General features: G+C 47.9%; 1 protein-coding gene across 4 annotated transcripts in view; it reads left to right on the forward strand.

Moving 5' to 3' along the window:
• Positions 1-2,855: 2,855 nt before the first annotated feature.
• The window catches only part of UXS1 (UDP-glucuronate decarboxylase 1), a 91,061-nt gene continuing 78,394 nt past the window's right edge, over positions 2,856-15,522 (forward strand). Inside the window, exon 1 of one of the 4 annotated variants that reach the window (XM_039911191.1) lies at positions 2,856-2,996. In XM_039911191.1, coding sequence (XP_039767125.1) covers positions 2,900-2,996 — 97 coding nt within the window. In that variant the 5' untranslated portion in view covers positions 2,856-2,899. The remainder of the gene's footprint in view (positions 2,997-15,522) is intronic. The other 3 variants (XM_029057877.2, XM_029057878.2, XM_029057879.1) reach the window with 3 other exon arrangements.

Genomic DNA, 15,522 nt, shown 5'->3' on the forward strand with positions numbered 1-15,522 from the left:
TTATTACAGTGCTCTGCACACAGTAAGCACTCAATAAATACTATTGAATGAATGCTTGGCACATAATAAGCGCTCAATAAATATCAAACTGAATGAATGAATGAATGCCTTGCACATAGTAAGCACTCAATAAATGCTATTGAATGAATGAATCAATACCTTGCACATAGCACTCAATAAATCTGGGGAAGCAGCGTGGCTCAGTGGAAAGAGCCTGGGCTTCGGAGTCAGAGGTCATGAGTTCGACTCCCGGCTCTGCCACTTGTCAGCTGTGGGACTCTGGGCAAGTCACTTAACTTCTCTGTGCCTCAGTTACCTCATCTGTAAAATGGGGATTTACTGTGAGCCTCACATGGGACAACCTGATTACCCTGTATCTACCCCAACGCTTAGAACAGTGCTCTGCACATAATAAGTGCTTAACAAATACCAACATTATTATGAATGAATGAATGTGTTGCACACAGTCAGCGCTCAATAAATCCTATTGAATGAATGAATGCCTTGTACACAGTCAGTGCTCAATAAATACCATTGACTGAATGAATGTGTTGCACACAGTCAGCGCTGAGTAAATAGCATTGACTGAATGAATGCATTGCACATAGTCAGCGCTCAATAAATCCTATTGAATGAATGAATGTGTTGCACACAGTCAGCGCTCAATAGATACCAATGAATGAATGAATGCGTTGCACATAGTCAGCGCTCAAGAAATACTATTATGAATGAATGAATGTGTTGCACACAGTCAGTGCTCAGTAAATCCTACTGAATGAATGAATGCATTGCACATAGTTAGCGCTCAATAAATACCATTGAATGAATGAATGCATTGCACATAGCGCTCAAGAAATACTATTGAATGGATGAATGCTTTGCACACAGTCAGCACTCAATCAATCCTATTAAATGAATGAATGCTTCGCACACAGTCAGCGCTCAGTAAATCCTATTGAGTGAATGAATGACTTGCACATAGTCAGCGCTCAATAAATACCATTGAATGAATGCCTTGCACAGAGCACTCAATAAATACCATTGAATGAATGAATGCCTCTCACACAGTCAGCGCTCAGTAAATCCTATTGAGTGAATGAATGCCTTGCACATAGCCAGCACTCAATAAATACCATTGAATGAATGTGCTGCACAGAGCGCTCAATAAATACCACTGAATGCATGAATGCGTTGCACAGAGTGCTCAATAAATATCATTGAATGAATGAATGCGTTGCACATAGCCAGCGCTCAAGAAATCCTATTGAGTGAATGAATGCGTTGCACAGAGCGCTCAAGAAATCCTACTGAGTGAATGAATGCCTTGCACAGAGCACTCAATAAACACCACTGAATGAATGTGTTGCACAGAGCGCTCAATAAATACCATTGAATGAATGAATGTGTTGCACAGAGCCAGCGCTCAAGAAATCCTATTGAGTGAATGAATACGTTGCACAGAGCGCTCAATAAATACCACTGAATGAATGAATGCGTTGCACATAGCCAGCGCTCAAGAAATCCTATTGAGTGAATGAATGCGTTGCACAGAGTGCTCTATAAATCCTACTGAGTGAATGAATGCCTTGCACAGAGCACTCAATAAATACCACTGAATGCATGAATGCGTTGCACAGAGTGCTCAATAAATACCATTGAATGAATGAATGCGTTGCACAGAGCACTCAATAAATACCACTGAATGAATGAATGCGTTGCACAGAGCCAGCACTCAAGAAATCCTATTGAGTGAATGAATGCGTTGCACAGAGTGCTCAATAAATACCATTGAGTGAATGAATGCCTTGAACAGAGTGCTCAATAAATACCACTGAATGCATGAATGCGTTGCACAGAGTGCTCAATAAATACCATTGAATGAATGAATGCGTTGCACAGAGCACTCAATAAATACCACTGAATGAATGAATGCGTTGCACAGAGCCAGCGCTCAAGAAATCCTATTGAGTGAATGAATGCGTTGCACAGAGTGCTCAATAAATACCATAGAGTGAATGAATGCGTTGCACAGAACGCTCAATAAATACCACTGAGTGAATGAATGCGTTGCACGGAGCGCTCAATAAATACCATTGAATGAGTGTGTTGCACAGAGCCGACGCTCAAGAAACCCTATTGAGTGAATGAATGCGTTGCACAGAGCCGACGCTCAAGAAATACCCCTGAATGCCTGAATGCGTTGCACAGAGTCAGCAGGCAAGAAACCCTCCTGAGTGAATGCATGAATGAAGGCGTCGCACGCAAAAGCGAGAAGCAGCGTGGCTCACTGGAAAGAGCCCGGGCTTTGGAGTCGGAGGTCATGGGTTCGAACCCCGGCTCTACCACTTGTCGGCTGGGTGACTTTGGGCGAGTCACTTCACTTCTCGGTGCCTCGGTTCCCTCATCTGTCAAATGGGGATGAAGACGGGGAGCCCCACGGGGGACCACCTGACTCCCCTGGGTCTACCCCAGCGCTTAGAACAGTGCTCGGCGCACAGAGTAAGCGCTTAACAAATACCAACATTATTATTATTATTAAATACCAACATTATTATTACGCAAAAGCCCCGCCCGAGCTGCCGAACGCCCGCGGGAGGGGGCGGCGGAGTCCCGCGCATGCGCCTGAGCGGCGGCCGGGAAGGCGGGGGGGAGGAGGGAGGGAGAGAGAGAGAGAGAGAGAGAGAGAGAGAGAGAGAGAGAGAGAGAGAGAGAGAGAGAGAGAGAGAGAGAGAGAGAGAGAGAGAGAGAGAGAGAGAGAGAGAGAGAGAGAGAGAGAGAGGCGGGGCGGCGCGTGCGCAGTGCGGGCCCGGCGTGCGGCGCCTGCGCGGAGGGAGGGGGCGCGCGCCCGCGGCGCGTGCCCGTGCGGGGTGTGAGCGGGGGCGCGCGAGGCGCGTCGGGGATGGTGAGCCGGGCCCCGCTGCCGCGCCTCCTCACCGCCCTCAACCGCCGCAGGATGAAGCTGCTCCTCGCCATCGCCCTCGTCGCCTACGTGGCCTGTGAGTCCTCCCCGGGGGACCCGACCCCCCCCCTCCCCCCCCCCCCGGCCCTCTCCTCCCCCGAGCGCTCAGCGCAGGGCTCCGCACCCGGGGCGGAAGGGCCAACCCGGACGGTCGAGGCCACGCTGGGGAGGGCCGGGGGGGAGGGAGCTCGCCCCGGCGCTTAGGGCAGTGCCTTGCACCCGGTGAGCGCTCAGTCCATCGACTGAAAGCCATCGGTGGGATCGATTAGGTGCATGCATCCACCCTGGTGGAGGGCGCTCCTCCGAGCGATTGGGATGGTGCCTTGCACCCAGTAAGTGCACAATCAGTCGATTGAAAGCCATCGATGGGATCGATTAGGTGCATGCATCCACTCTGGTGGAGGGCGCCCCTCCGAGCGATTGGGACGGTGCCTTGCACCCTGTAAGTGCTCAGTCCATCGATTGAAAGCCATCGATGGGATCGATTAGGTGCATGCATCCACTCTGGTGGAGGGCACAATCAGTCGATTGAAAGCCATCGATAGGATCGATCAGGTGCATGCATCCACCCTGGTGGAGGGCGCTCCTCCCAGCGTTTGGGACAGTGCCTTGCACCCTGTAAGTGCTCAGTCCATCGACTGAAAGCCATCGATGGGATCGATTAGGTGCATGCATCCACCCTGGTGGAGGGCGCTCCTCCGAGCGATTGGGACGGTGCCTTGCACCCTGTAAGCGCTCAGTCCATCGATTGAAAGCCATCGGTGGGATCGATTAGGTGCATGCATCCACCCTGGTGGAGGGCGCCCCTCCGAGCGATTGGGACGGTGCCTTGCACCCGGTGAGCGCTCAGTCCATCGACTGAAAGCCATCGGTGGGATCGATTAGGTGCATGCATCCACCCTGGTGGAGGGCGCTCCTCCCAGCGTTTGGGGGCACAATCAGTCGATTGAAAGCCATCGATAGGATCGATCAGGTGCATGCATCCACCCTGGTGGAGGGCGCTCCTCCGAGCGATTGGGACGGTGCCTTGTACCCTGTAAGTGCTCAGTCCATCGATTGAAAGCCATCGATGGGATCGATTAGGTGCATGCATCCACTCTGGTGGAGGGCGCTCCTCCGAGCGCTTAGGACAGTGCCTTGCACCCAGTAAGTGCACAGTCAGTCGATTGAAAGCCATCGATAGGATCGATTAGGTGCATGCATCCACTCTGGTGGAGGGCGCTCGCCTGAGCTCTTAAGAACAGTGCCTTGCACACAGGGAGCACTCGATAGATGTGATTTGAATGCAACCGATACGACTGAGGGGACGAATTAACCCACTCTGGTGGAGGGCGCTCGCCTGAGCGCTTAGAACAGTGCCTTGCACACAGTAAGCGCTCAATAAGTGCGATTTGAATGCAACCGATACGATCGAGGGGACGAATTAAACCATTCTGGTGGAGGGCGCAAGCCCGAGCGTTTAGGACAGTGCCTTGCACACAGTGAGCGCTCGGTCAGTCGATTGAAGGCCATCAATTCATTCAGTAGTATTTGTTGAGCGCTTACTATGTGCAGAGCACTGTACTAAGCGCTTGGAATGGACAAATTGTCAACAGATAGAGACAGTCCCTGCCCATTCACGGGCTTACAGTCTAATCGATGTGATCGATTAGGTGCATGAATCCACTCTGGTGGAGGGCGCTCCTCCAAGCGCTTAGAACAGTGCCTTGCACGCAGTGAGCGCTCAGTAAATGTAATTTGAGTGCAACCGATACGATCAAACGGGACGAATTAATCCCCTCTGGTGGAGGGCGCTCACCTGAGCGCTTAGAACAGTGCCTTGCACCCAGTGAGCGCTCAATGAATCGTTTGAAGGCCATCAATAGGATCGAGTAGATGAGCGAATCAATTCTGGTGGAGGGCGCTCGCCCAAGTGCTTAGGACAGTGCCTGGCACACAGGAAGTGCTCAATAAATGCGATTTGAATGCAACCAATACGATCGAATGGATGAACGAATCAGCTCTGGCGGAGGGCGCTCACCCAAGCGTTTAGGACACAGTAAGCGCTCAGTAAATACGATCGAATGCAGTCAGTGAGATGGAGTGGATGAATTAATCCGCTCTGGTGGAGGGCACTCGCCCAAGCGTTTAGGACAGTGCCTTGCACACAGTAAGCACTCAGTAAATGCAATTTGAATGAAACCGATACGATCAAATGGACGAATGAGTCAGTGCTGGTGGAGGGCGCTCGCCCGAGCGCTTTGGACAGTGCCTTGCACACAGTAAGCGCTCAATACATCGCACGGGGCTGATTAGTTCCAGCCTGACACACCTGTCCCGTTCCCGAGGGGCTCAAGACACGGGAGGGCCGATCGAACCCCAGCCTCGCCCTCGACCAGTCTCACTTTCAGTCAGTGGCATTTACTGAGCGCTTACTACGTGCAGAACAGTGTACTGAGCCCTTCGGAGGGTACAGTTCAACAGAATTAGCAGGCGCGTTGCCTCCCCACAGCGAGCTCACAGTCTAATTCCGCTGTATCGTCCGCTCTTCTCCCAAGCACTTAGTACAGCGCTCTGCACAGAGTAAAAGCTCGGTAATTACGATTGAATGCAATGACTGAACTCCTTGGAGAGCGCTCTCCCAAGCACTTAGTACAGTGCCCTGTGTACGGTAAGCGTTCAGCACATAGCACAGGTTGAATGATTCCAGCCCAACGTTCCCGAGGGGCTCAGGGCAACCTCCCCAGGAGGGCCGACGGCAGCCCTTCCTCCGCCTTCAAAGGAGACAGGGAGGCCAGTCTCAATGAGTGCTATTTATTGAGCACTTACTACCTGCAGAGTAATAGTAATGTTGGTATCTGTTAAGCGATTACTACGTGCAGAGCACTGTTCTCAGTGCTGGGGGAGGTACAGGGTCATCAGGCTGTCCCACCTGAGGCTCATAGTCTTCATCCCCATTTTCCAGATGAGAGAACTGAGGCACAGAGAAGTGAAGTGACTTGCCCACAGTCAAACGGGTGGCAAGAGGCAGAGTCGGGATTCGAACCCATGACCTCTGACTCTCAAGCCCGTGCTCTTAAGCGCTTGGGAGGACAGTTCAACAGAATTAGACTGTAAGCTCGCTGCAGGCAGGGAACGTATCAGCTAATTCTGCCGCACCGTCCCTTCTCGAGCACTTCGTACAGTAGCACCGTGGCTCAGTGGAAAGACCTTTTTTTAGAACAATTCTTTGCACATAGCATTAAAAAATGCCATCGTTATTATAGTAAGGGCTCGATGAATACCATTCATTGATTGATAGGAGGACAAGCTGATTCAATAGTATTCATTGAGCGCTTACTATGTGCAGAGCACTGTACTAAGCGCTTGGAATGGACAAATCGGCAACAGATAGAGACGGTCCGTTGATTTGGGGGCTGGGGGAGGGTGCAGACCGTGGGGGTCGGTTAGGGCAGATCAGCTGGATCCGACCCATCCGGGGCTCCCGGACCCAGGTCCCCGCACCGTCCAGGCCCCCAAGTCGCACCACCGGCCGCCGTGTTTATTCAAGCCCGTGAAAAAAAAATACGGGACGGCTGGCGGAGGGAAATGAGTTGAATGTTTAGTTGTCAGGAAAATTACTCAGCATTTAACTATTTGGTGGGGAAGGAGAGGTTGCCGGCTGCTAGCACCTCAAAAAATCGATGGATATTGAACGAGCTGAATCAGGGACCGTCAGAGTCGAACCTGAGACCGCGGGGCCGCCCCCCGGAAACGCCCAATAAAGTCCCCGGCATATTCTGTCCTCTTAAATAGATCGAGGGAAATTTCAGACGAGGGTGAACCGGAGAGGTGAGCGAGCAGGAAAAAGGGAGGGAGTTCTGGCCGTTGGTCCAGAGAAGTGGGGGAATAATAATAATAATGTTGGTATTTGTTAAGCGCTTACTATGTGCCGAGCACTGTTCTAAGCGCTGGGGTAGACAGAGGGGAATCAGGTTGTCCCACGTGGGGCTCACAGTCTTCATCCCCATTTTACAGATGAGGTCACTGAGGCACCGAGAAGTTAAGTGACTTGCCCAAAGTCACACAAGGGGAGGGAGGGTCAGTCTCCCCCTCTAGACTGTGAGTCCGTATTTTTTTTAATGGTATTTAAGTACTTACTATGTGCCAGGCACTGTGCTGAGCGCTGGGATAGAGGGAAACTAAGCAGGTTGTAGTAAGCAGTGTGGCTCAGTGGAAAGAGCACGGGCTTGGTAGTCAGAGGACGTGGTTTCTAATCCCTGCTCCGCCACTTGCGTGCGGTGCGTGATCTAGGGCAAGCCGCTTAACTTCTCTGTGCCTCAGTTACCTCATCTGTAAAATGGGGATTAAGACTGCGAGCCCCACGTGGGACAACCTGATTACCCTGTATCTACCCCAATGCTTAGAACAGTGTGTGTGGCACATAGTAAGCGCTTAGCAAATACCATAATTATTACTATGATCGTTATTATTAGGCAGTCCCTGTCCCGCGTGAGGCTCATATCCCCATTTTACAGTTGAGGGAACAGAGGCACAGAGAAGTGAAGTGACTTGACCAAGATCATACAACAGTCAAGTGGCTGATGGGGATTAGAACTCAGATCCTTGTGACATCTAGACCCGCACTCTGTCCACAACGTCGTGCTGCTTCAGGGAACGTGTCTACCAACTCTGTTATATTGTACTCTCCCAAGGACCTAGTACAGTGCTCTGCACACAGTAAGCACTCAGTAAATGCAATTGATGGATTGCTTGATCAGAGGGTGTGGGATGAAAATTCCCAGCCCTGGGCCCACTTTATTCCATGGGGTTGTCGCTCAGTCAGCACAGCCAGGTAGGAAGCAGCACGGACCTGGGGAGTCAGAAGGTCATGCGTTCTAATCCTGCCTCTGCCACTGGTCTACTGTGTGACTTCGGGAAAGTCACTTCACATCTCTGTGCCTCAGTTATCTCATCTGTAAAATGGGGATTGAGACTGTGAGCCCCACGTGGGATAGGGACTGTGTCTGACTTGATTTGCTTGTCTCCACCCCAGCGCTTAGTACGGTGCCTGGCACATAACAAGCGCAAAACAGACACCATCATTATTAGTAAGCTCTGAGGTGAGCCTCTTTGAGAGGAGACGGTTTCAAAAGGAAGGAAGCAAAGGCCGGGAACATCCACTGAATCCCGAGTGTAATGGTGGGGTCCGTGTCTGCCCCTCGTCTAAAGGGGGGGAAAGGGGAGTGACATGAGACAGTATGCTGCCTGTCACAGGGAACCCGGCCTTAAAAACTTTTTTTTTTTTTTGCGAGCCAGAGAGATCATTCCTTTGCTGTCACTAGCAGAAATGGAATGTGAGTGAAATAATTACCAATGTCAGGAACCAGACAGATGCACACACATACCCAAACCAGGAGTTAAATCATTTGATGAGCATATCCAATTTGACTGCATCCCTTTCCAGAAAAAATAAATCTCCGGCGGCTTCTAGCGCGTCTCACCCAGTGCATTAGCTTCAGAGTTCTCCATAAGCCATCTCTCCTTTTCTTATCTGCTCTCTCCTCCCGCAACACCTCAGCTTACTGTTCTTCACTCACCCAAGTCAATCGCCTTACTATCTCGCCTGACTTTCTTCTGTTCCCGACCTCTGCTTCCCACCAACCTCCACCTCAGCTTTTAAAAAGAGCCCCCCAAGAGATAGTCCCCGATTAATCCCCTTCTAGCTTTCTAGGCCTCCCACCTCTCAGCGTTCTTATATACTTACTGATTTATTCCCCTGATTTTATCATTTCTGTCTATTACGTTTTAATTGATCGTATATTACGTTGGCTTGTTTTCCTCCCTCTAGGCTGGATGGTACTTGTGGGCATGGAATGTGTCTACCAACCGTACTCTCCCAAGTGCTTAATAAGTGCTCGATACATACCAACGATCGATTCCTTATGGGGAGCCACCGTGGCTTAGTGGAAAGCTTGGCGCTGGGAGTCAGAGGATGTGATTTCTCGTGTGTGACCTTGAACAAGGCACTTAAGTTCTCTGTACCTTAGTTACCTTATCCATCAAATGGGGATTAAAACTGTGAACCCCATGTGGGAGTTGGATTGTGCCCAGTCTGAATACCGTGCCTGGTGTGTCAAAAAGCACTGCACAAATACCATAAAAAAAGGGGGGACACTAATTTAAATTTGACTGGAGGAAGAAATAAAGTATATATGCACATAAGTGCCACGGGGCTGTGAGTTCTTAAGTGCTTAGTTGGCAAGGAAGTGCCAAGGTGCCAGTAGCTAAAGGGACTATTAGTAATTAAATTGGGAAAGTTTTCTGGGGCAGGTGTGATTTGAGAAGGGCTCTGAGGGTGCTAGAACGGTCGGAAATGAATAAGCATTCAGTGGATATGATCGATTGATGTGCAGAATGACATTTTAGAAGAGTGATCCGGGGAGCAGGGGAGGGAAGAAGCTGAAGGGAGGAAGGTCAGCAAGGAGGCTGATGGCAGTAGTCAGGCCGGATTGTGACATTTGCTTGGAAAGGTGTGGTGGCCATCTGGATGGAGAGGAAGAGAGGATCTCTTTTATTGAGTAATCTTCATCAGTGGTATTTATTTTACCATATATCAATGGTATTTCCATCCTTCTGAGACCGTCTGTGTGCATAGTTCTGTATTAAGTAAGAACTTGGGAAAGTCCAATGCAACAGAGTTGGCAGAAACTTTTCCTGCCCGTAAGATACTTACAGTCAGTCTAGAGTCCACAGTTAGTCACACTCAATCTTTGCTCTCCAGGAGTTCATAATTGTAAGTTGATCTGATTGCAGAGGAAAGCAGTGGACTTACCTGGTTTCTGTTCTTTATTTGTTCTTATTCCCAGGAATAAGACTGATAAAGGGCAGCTTCCTTTCCTTGGAGTACAATGCTTTGGAATTGATTTTTTGACCACTTTCTGGATCCTGGAGGAATTAGAACCATTTCTTGAAACATTGCAAAGTGTCATGGTTTTGCTAGTTTTTGGAGTGGGGCCGCTAAACGCTCTGGGCATGTCGCTCCCCTCCTCAAAAACCTCCAGTGTTTGCCTATCGACCTTCACATGAAGCAAAATCTCCTCACTTTTGGCTTCAAAGCTCTCCATCACCTTGCCCCCTCCTAACTCACCTCCTTTCTCTTCTTCTACTGCCCACCCCGCACACTCCTCTCCTCTGCCGCTCACCTCCTCACGGTCCCCCGTTCTCGCCTATCCCGCCGTCGACGGCTGGCCCACGTCCTCCCGCTGTCCTGGAATGCCCTCCCTCCTCACCTCCGCCAAACTAATTCTCTTCCCCTCTTCAAAGCCCTACTGAGAGCTCACCTCCTCCAGGAGGCCTTCCCAGACTGAGCCCCCCCTTCCCTCTGCTCCTCCTCCCCTCCCCTCTCCCCTTACTCCCTCCCTCTGCTCCACCCCCTTCCCCTCCCCACAGCACTTGTGTATATTTGTATATATTATTTATTATTCTATTTTAGTACTGATGTGTCTATATCTATGATTCTATTTATCTATTTTGATGATCCTGATGCCTGACTACTTGTTTTGTTTTGCTGTCCGTCTCCCCCTTTAAGACTGTGAGCCCGCTGTTGGGCAGGGATCGTCTCTGTTGCCGAATTGAACATTCCAAGCGCTCAGTACAGTGCTCTGCGCTCAGTAAATACAATTGAATGAAAGAATAGGAGCTGAAGACATCAAACTCGGGTATACTTGCTCTCCTTTCCAAAGGAGTTTCCCTCACCTCCCTCCATCTAGAAGGAGAGCTCTCTTATAGGCCATACGGTGGCCAGAGGCAGCCGAGAACAGTCAGATAGCCTTGTGTCAGGCTTCTGCCCGACAGTGAATGTGTTATTAAGAATTTTTGAGCGCGCTGAAAGAGGAACTCACCAGAGGTCCACACAAGCCAAAAGCCCAGTGTGTATTCTGAGCTGAAACAGAACCCATTATGCCTGGGCTGTGAACCCAGAAGGACCTGGGTTCTAATGCCGGCTCTGCCCCCTGTCTGCTGTGTGACCTTGGGCAAGACACTTCCCTTGTCTAAGCTTCAGGTACCTCATCTGTAAAATGGGGATTAGGATTGAGGCCCCATGTGGGACATCGACTGTGTCCAACCTGATTTCCCTGTATGAACCCCAACACCAAAATTAGTTACCTATTTTGTAGGGGTTTTTTAAATCACCTTTTTTTTTCCCCTCCCTATTGCAATCGTTTACACATTTCACTGCTCCTTATTACTTTTTTTTTTTTACCAGAAAATGGGCAAAAAGAGGAAAGAAGAGAGTGAGGCCAGTTTGCCCTGGTGGGAGGGTAAATAAGAGGGGAGAAAAAAGGTCATTTTAAAATCACCTACAACCATCTACAAACCTAGAGAAAGTTGGTAGGGGGAGGGCATGGAACTACAGTCTTGAGATTTGGGGATGAATTGTGAATCTGTTAGCTCTTCTGTCCCCGATCCTATGGATTTGTCTAGAACTGACATTTCTTTTGGTGGATCTGGTGGAAATGCTTGTTCCCCCTTCAAATCTATTATTCATTAATTCATTCAATAGCATTTATTGAGCGCTTACTATGTGCAGAGCACTGTACTAAGCGTTTGGAATGTACAAATCGGTAACAGAGACAGTCCCTGCCCATTGATGGGCTTACAGTCTAATCGATGCATAAGAGCCCTTAATAGTACTTGATTTGGGGAAGCATCAAAATCAGAGACTTGGCTATATAGTATTCCTAGGAAAAGACACCTAATGGAAGCTTGTAGTCACCCCTGTACAATTTCATATTTTACTATGAAGCCTTTGTGCGGAAGTCTTTTGAGCGCTTAGTACAGTGTGCTGTACACAGTACAGAGAAGCACTCAAGAAATACCATTGATTGATTGAGCCTTTTGTTTACTTGATTTACAATTTGGTATCTTACATCTGTTTTGGAATCCTTTTCTTTGTATCATTGTTTACCTTTTTGCCTTTTGCCTGAAATACCCCGCTGATGTACTGAAAGGTTTTTGGTCTCTTTTCAACCATGGCAAAGTGCCTAAACCTATTAGAATCTAATATTTTAAAGAACCCCAGAGGTGCCATGGGTTAGGGTTACTCACTGGGTCACAGGAGTTTCAAGAGCTTAGTACAATGCTCTGCACAACCTAGGTGCTCAATAAATACCACGAATTGATTGACTTAGGAGTCATCCTAAACTTCAGGAGGGGGATGGGGGAAAGGAATAGATGGATTTTGTGTCCAAGCCCCACGAGAAACAGCGTGGCCTAGTGCATTGAGCCACAGGCCTGAGAATCAGAAGGACCTGGGTTCTAATCCCGGATCTACCGCTTGTCTCCTTTATGACCTTGGGCAAGTCACTTCACTTCTTTGGGCCTCAGTCCCCACTTCTGTGAAATGGGGATCAAGACTGCTAGCCCTGAATCAGTGTGGCTCGGTGGAAAGAGCCCGGGCTTGGGAGTCAGAGGTCATGGGTTTGAATTCCGGCTCTGCCACTTGTCAGCTGTGTGACTGTGGGCAAGTCACTTCACTTCTTTGTGCCTCAGTTACCTCATCTGTAAAATGGGGATTAACTGTAAGCCGCATGTGGGGCAACCTGATGACCCCGTATCTACCCCCGCGCTTACAACAGTGCTCTGCACATAGTAAGCGCTTAACAAATACCAACATTATTATTATTACATGGGACAGGGATTGTGCCCAACCTGATTATCTTATATATCTACCCCAGCTCTTAGGACAGTGCCTGGCGCATAGAAAGCACTTAACAAATGCCATAAGTATTATCATTTTTATTATTGTATGGTCATGCTATTTTCCACTTCTGGTCTTACCTCCACTTCATTTTCTGCCTCAATTTTCATTTCCAGATTGGAAAGAATAATATCAAAATAATAAGCAGCCCGGGGCCTTTCAGAGTCCGAGTAAGGATTAGTGAAAGAGGAGATGGGACGATAGACCCCTCTAGACTGTAAGCCCCTTGTGGGCAGCGATCATGTCCACTAACTCCATTGTATTGTACTTTCTCAAGCGCTTAGTACAGTGTTCTGCACCCGGTAAATACGGTTGATTGACAAGCTCGGTCTAGGTCCCAGTGCATTCTGAAACTTGTACAGCAGGTGGTTTGGAATGCTGTAGGGGGACGTGGCGGGGTCAGCCATAGGATGGGGGTCTGCTTACCCACGTATGTGCTCACCCCCCTAAGCCAGACCACGGGGGTCTAGGACCTGCCCGTTTGTGGCACGAAAGTGATGCCAAGCAACAATATCCAGGAAAGTCCAGTTATTATCTCCCCTGATTAGACTGCAAGCCCGTCAGTAGGCAGGGACTGTCTCTATCTGTTGCCGATTTGTACATTCCAATCACTTAGTACAGCGCTCTGCACAAAGTAAGGGCTCAATAAATACTATTGAATGAATGGTTCCCCCTCTCCCACAGTTTTTGAGGCTGTGCTAGTCTGAAGATACAAGTTCCTCCTTTCTTACCGCCACCCCCCTAAGAAACCCTCAGTTTCTTAGGGGTTCCAAGCTTTAAGGCATTATATGCGGGCTGCAACTGCACTGTTTTTGGATCCTTCCTTTTTTTTTTTTCCTCCAGAGCCCTTGGCTCCAGTATCTATCTGCTTTACCACTGACTGCCCTGCTGTCATTTTTCTAGCTTCCTCCATTTCAGGTTTCAAAGTGTTGGCAAAAGAGTGCCTCATTTTTTAAAACATTTACATTTTAGGTTTGGGCACTTGCATTTAAAATGAGCATTTTGAAGCCTAGCCTGACACATTTCCAAGCGCTTAGTTCAGTGCTCTGCACACAGTAAGCACTCAATAAATACGATTGAATGAATTTCATTCAGGGTCAGGGATTGGGGAGTTTTTGCATCTGCCTCTGTTTCCCCCCAAAGTGGAAGGTCTCGGGGAAGAGGAATGTACCCAGATAGCAAACTGTGAGCAATTACATTTTGTAAAGGGAAGGAAAAATGAAGTCTGTCTCTCTTCGATTTGGTAGGCTATGAGCCCCTTGTGGGACAGGAATCAATCAATTGTGTGTATTGAGCGCTTCTTCTGTGCGGAGCACTCTACTAAGCGCTTGGGATAGTATAATACAACGGCATTAGAAACTGCCTGATCAGTTTCTCTCTTTTTATACAAAATGGTATTTTCTTACTACCTGCCAGGCACTGTACTGATCGCTGGGATAGATGTGCACTAAGCGCGTTGAACACAGTCCATGTCCCACATGGGATTTACAGTCATAATCCCCATTTTAAAGATAAGGAAACTGAGGCAACAGAGAAGTTAAGTGACTTGACCAAGGTCATACAGCAAACAAGAGGCAGAGCCGGGTTAGAACCCCAGGCCCCTGCTCTGTCCATTAGGCTACACCGCTTCTCTTCTGTCTACTCCAGGGCTTAATATGGTGCTTGGATCTTAGTAAGAACTTAACAGATACCGCAGATATTATTGTTATTATTGGTACCCTGAATTCCCAAGCTCTGTAGCAGTCCATGCCTGAATCGGTATAGTAGATTGCAAAGATTACCTAATGTAAAGTAATAATGATTACACCGTAATTACACTGATTACACCTCTTATTGCTGTATAAATGAAAGAAAAAATCCTCCCAAATTTGTTAGTTTTAGGGGAAGTGTTGTTTTGGGTACCATTTAATAGGAAATGTTTATGCATCTAAAAATTTTTTCTGCTACGTTAAACTTGAGATGCTTCATATCTAAGAATCTCCTTGCCTCTCTGCTTCATGGTACTTGCCTTCTATTTTGGTTTGCTTTGTATTCAGGAGAGACTATTTCTGGGAAATTAGTACTGGCAAAATAAAATGCCAGAATGCATGTTTTTAAATTTATTTTTAGCCACTTTTTTTTCCTCCTCCATGGGATAAATTTTATCCTGTGAGATTTTGTGTTTTGACTAAGGTTTTTTTAATAGGTTTGTTTTATGGTTGAAAATGAATGTTGTTGACTCCTTGGAGTGATAGATATGAAACTGGAATGTGTTGACCAAATTTTTTGTCCTGCTGTGACTGCATAAACTGTGTGGTGTTCCTATGTGGTTTGCTCTCACAAGATGTCGCGTGTCCGGCCACTTGAGAGAGACAGTGGGTGGATTTTGTTTATTTTGGGGTAGATCTCTTGCCGAGATCCTGACACAGGTAGGGGACCTGTGATTTTTGGAATAGCTCTCTGAATAGTTTAGCACAATGCTGGGCTCATTCTAAGTGCCTAATAAGTACTGTCATTATTAAATCATCATTACCATTCAAAGAGTCAGTTGATTTTGAAAGATATATAATCCTTTTTGGAGATTCATTTTTCACCCATAGAAGGTCCAGTTTCTTTGGCTTTGTGGAAATCGTTACTTTTCAATTGGTAATAATCCTTTTCCGAACAACTTGTCAATTGCCTTATTATATTAAGAAAAAATAATAATATAGAAAATGATATCGCTTTCCCTCCCCCAAAGTTCTGTCACATCAGTTATTTTCTCTTCATAATATTCCTGTGAATTAGTGAGAGGTAGATATTATTATCCCCCATTATATAGGAGAGGGAGTGGCGGCTGCAAAAAGTTAAGTGATTTAGCTAA

This window comes from Ornithorhynchus anatinus, chromosome 2, assembly GCF_004115215.2.
Source record: "Ornithorhynchus anatinus isolate Pmale09 chromosome 2, mOrnAna1.pri.v4, whole genome shotgun sequence".
In the NCBI taxonomy this organism is placed as follows: Eukaryota; Metazoa; Chordata; class Mammalia; order Monotremata; family Ornithorhynchidae; genus Ornithorhynchus; species Ornithorhynchus anatinus.